Source organism: Verticillium alfalfae, genomic scaffold, assembly GCF_000150825.1.
Source record: "Verticillium alfalfae VaMs.102 supercont1.3 genomic scaffold, whole genome shotgun sequence".
Taxonomy (NCBI): domain Eukaryota; kingdom Fungi; phylum Ascomycota; class Sordariomycetes; order Glomerellales; family Plectosphaerellaceae; genus Verticillium; species Verticillium alfalfae.
In genome coordinates, this window is record NW_003315036.1 from 1,853,352 (window position 1) to 1,857,035 (window position 3,684).

At 59.4% G+C, this 3,684-nt stretch overlaps 2 protein-coding genes across 2 annotated transcripts; one reads left to right on the top strand and one right to left on the bottom strand.

The window, feature by feature from the left end:
* Nucleotides 1-1,350: 1,350 nt before the first annotated feature.
* On the top strand, nt 1,351-1,994 carry VDBG_03071 (predicted protein; the record flags this gene model as incomplete). The annotated part of the gene is made up of 2 exons (XM_003006886.1): nt 1,351-1,453; nt 1,630-1,994. The coding sequence occupies 2 exons, from the start codon at nt 1,351-1,353 to the stop codon at nt 1,992-1,994; spliced, it is 468 nt and encodes a 155-aa protein (XP_003006932.1).
* A 545-nt stretch (nt 1,995-2,539) lies between these two features.
* On the bottom strand, nt 2,540-3,566 carry VDBG_03072 (NGG1-interacting factor 3; the record flags this gene model as incomplete). Its single annotated transcript, XM_003006887.1, has 3 exons — nt 2,540-3,011; nt 3,241-3,420; nt 3,478-3,566. The coding sequence occupies 3 exons, from the start codon at nt 3,564-3,566 to the stop codon at nt 2,540-2,542; spliced, it is 741 nt and encodes a 246-aa protein (XP_003006933.1).
* Nucleotides 3,567-3,684: the final 118 nt, after the last annotated feature.

The following is a 3,684-nucleotide window of genomic DNA, read 5'->3' on the forward strand; positions in this document are numbered from 1 at the left end:
ACAGATTGGAGAGAGGGGGGGGGCGTGGAAAGTGAATACAGCAGCGCAGCAGCAAACCAGAAGGAGGCGGAAAGGGCAAAGACAGGCAAACAAACAGACAGAGGCCGCAGGCAGAAGACAGAAGACAGAAGACAAGAGACAGACGAAGAGGCTCTACTCACTCTTGGCCCTGTTGCGACAAGGGCACTGGCGAACAGGTGCCGTCTGCTTGCCGGCGTCGAGGGTCGGGGCGGGCAAGGACTTGGTATTAGTATCGGCGGCGGCGTCAGCAGCAGCAGCAGTAGCGGAAGAAGAGTCAGTCTGCGTCGTCGAGATTCGACTCGAGATGGCGGTCAAGCTAGTCCTGTCGTCCATGGTGCCAGCCGCGGCGGGTGGCGGCGTCATGGTCTTTGTAGTTCAACAAGGTAGGATCCGACGAGGGCAGACCCCGGCGTCGGTCAGTAGCAAGTCGAGGCCTGGGGCGAGTAGGTGGGCAGGTCTGTCTGGATGGTAGATGGACGGGTCTCTCTCTCTCTCTCTACACCTGAAAGGTAAGGCACGCGGTGGTCAGTCGACTCTGTCTGGACCTGGACCCTGGTTCGACTTTTTCTTGGCCTTTCGCCTCCTGCCTGGCTCCTGCTGGCTGTTGCGCGCGCAATGACGGATGGAGGGCGGAACGGGGGGTGGGCCGGCAATCGTCAATTGGTAATGATTAGGTACCTTGGGGAGGTGAGGTGAGGTGAGGTGAGGTAAGGTGACTCGAAAGGCCGAAAGGGCTTTTGCTTTGGGGGTGCAAAGTCAGTCAGTCAGTCAGTCCGTCAATCCAGAATAGAGGAAAAACCTTAGCTAGCTAGGTAGCCTTGCCTGACTGGGTACCATACCTGACTGGGCACCATACCTGACTGGGTACACCAAGGCGAGGGAGGTCGGGAGGCAGGTCGGTAGGCACAGAGCAACGACCCAGGCAGCCAGGCACGCAGCCCCCCAAACGCAGAGTACCCAGAGTGGAGAGACTCTCGTCTCGTCTTCGTGGTCCAGGTCCAGCCCCAGACAACAAAAGAGGCGGCGAACCGACACGACGCGAGGCCAGGACCGGAGAAGCGCGCCCAGATGTGGGGCGAGCCTGGTCGTGTGACGGCTGCAGCACTGCAGCCCGCTCTCTCGCTCTCTCGCTCTCTCGCGCTCTCTGTCTCGCGCCAGCAGGTGATGGGATAATGATGGTCAGGTAGTACATACGTAGATCAGGTCATGCCATGTCACGCCAGGTGCAAGCTCAGGTCCACGCAGCATAGGCCAGGTACGGAAAGGTCGCCTTCTTTTTTTTTTTTTTTTTTTTTTTTTTGGTCGGCGAGCGCTGCCAACGAAGCGCACATGCCCCTCCCTTGGACCAAAGCCGTTTGCGGGGGTGTGCCATCGGGGGAGCGCGCCACGCTGCAGACGCCGGCCCAGATCCTGGCAGAGCCGATGTTTTTGGGTTTGTCGACGGTTCGCCTCTGGTCTGCGTGATCGCCTGTCAGGTAGAGGGCACCAGCGATGCAGCCTGAGTTCGAAGGCTCTGTCTCGCGTTGTCCCAACTGCTCCAGTGCTGCTGTGCCCCAGTGCGACTGTGCTGCTGCCGCTGCTCCTGCTGCTGTCACTGCTGCTCATCAGACGTTGTTCTCTCAATGCCTCCACCCCCGATAAACGGGAGTAGGAAGAGGATGGTCAAGAGGTTGCTCCCAGCGGTGATCGGCGCACTCGACGACACCCTCAAAGGCAGGCGATTGGCCACAGCCCGGGTGGTCTTACACCGTTCTGGCGCCACAATGAACGATGTACAGTCGCAGCCGGCACCGGGCAAGGTCAGGCAAGCTGATCCGTCAATGGAGACTCCCATTGATGCTCCCGCTGGACTGCTGGGTTACCTGCGGGAGAGGGGATCGAATGGAGGAGGAGGGTGGGCCGTGGGCGGGTGGCAGCCGCTCGAAGCGGGGAAACTTGCTTCTTTGGCCGTCGTGCAGGGCGTGATGCAGTGAAGGCGTAGGGCCACGCATCGATTGGTTCGCTTGCAGTTCCAGGTCGAGCGTAGCGTGCAGACGGAGAGGATCCACCTTTCACAACGTAGGTACCCTACCCAAAAAATGAAAGTCTGACGATGAGCCAGCTCCGTCAATGATTCAAGGGGGCAACTATTCCGACGCCCTCGAGTCCAAAATGGCAAAAAACATACAACACCGAGGATTCGCTGGTCGTCACCGACCCAACTACTAGTTCAGCCCTCATTGGCTTATCTATGGGAGAGCGGACGGGATCCCGAGTTTTCCAATGGGTGTGGTCGTATGTGCTTGAGAAAGGGCTTGTTTGCCATGGTATCGACACCTGACTCGAAGTTGGCTATGCATGACCCTCTAAACTCTCCTTCTCCTCCACGAGCACACATGCCTAGTCATCCGTCAAGAGATTTTCTTGGACTACTCCGCTCTATCGTCAAGAGATTTCCTTGCACTGCTCCAGTCGATCGTCAATGACTATCCTTGATACTCGCCCGCACGTTCCTACCACGCCAGTCCAGTCTTCACCTTCACACCGTGATGATCTCAAAGGGATCCCGGTCAACCTCGCTCATGTGCACCTCGGCCTCGGCCTCAAGCGCCGTCAGCTCACCCTGCAGGAGCGGCACAAGCCTCTCTCTGAGGAAGCCCCGCTCCGAGTTGGAGTGGAACAGCGTGAACAGCAAGATGCCATCCTGGACGGCCTTCAGCGCGCTGTGATGGCTCACTTCGCCTGTGACAAACACGTCCGCCCCCGTGTCCTTGATGACATCCCAGCCGCTGCCCGCGCAGACAGCAACGCTCCTGACGGGCCTCTCGCGCCACGTGGCGGAACGGTCCGGTGTCGCGACGGTGAGGTGCTTGTGCCCGGTGGCGGCAGCGAGAGACGAGGCGATGTGCCCCGCAGTCTGGGGCTCGTCAAAGGTGACAACGAGGCCGGCGCCGGCGCCGGTAAAAGCCTTCGGGGGGGTTGGCGGTAAGACGCGCTGCGGCGCGAGTGCCCTTGGCGGAGCCGGTAGCGGCGTCGGCCAGCCAGGCATTGATGCCGTTGGGGGCGGCATCGAGGGCCGTGTGAGGAGAGTAGACGGCGATGCCGTGGGACGCGAGGAGAATCAGGGTGGCCTGTTGAGCGTCCTTGGAAGTGATGGATTTGAGTCCAGAGAAGATGATAGGATCTGGGCCACAGGTGAGTACTTTCAGCTGGGGAATGAGAGCGGGGGTCACGACGTACGATACGCGACAATGACGCTCGCCTTCTTTGGCAATGGCCTCTTTGGCAACAGCATACGTGAGATCGTTTGTGACGAGGACCACGGGACTCGCGTTCTTGGTCTCGCCGCCGCCCGTCTCAAGGTTGCCCAGGAGAAGGCCGACGTTGTCCCAGCTACGTTCAGCCAGCTCTTCAGGGAAGCTAGAAAAATCAGCCCGAGGTTCGAGCGTAACGGTCACTAATTGGTGGACCACTCACTGCTTCCTCATCACATTGACAACCTTCTGCGTGAATGATGGCGACTTGTAGTCGGCGTGAGCCGCGGCAGCTGAAAAGGGAGCCGTCATGTTTGAAGCTGACAAGGACGTTGAGGTGCTGGAGCAGTAGCGAGGCGCCGGGGGATGAAAATCAGACGTCGTTTCGGAGCCAGAGAGAGAAGATCGAGGAGACCACAGAACCGCAGAG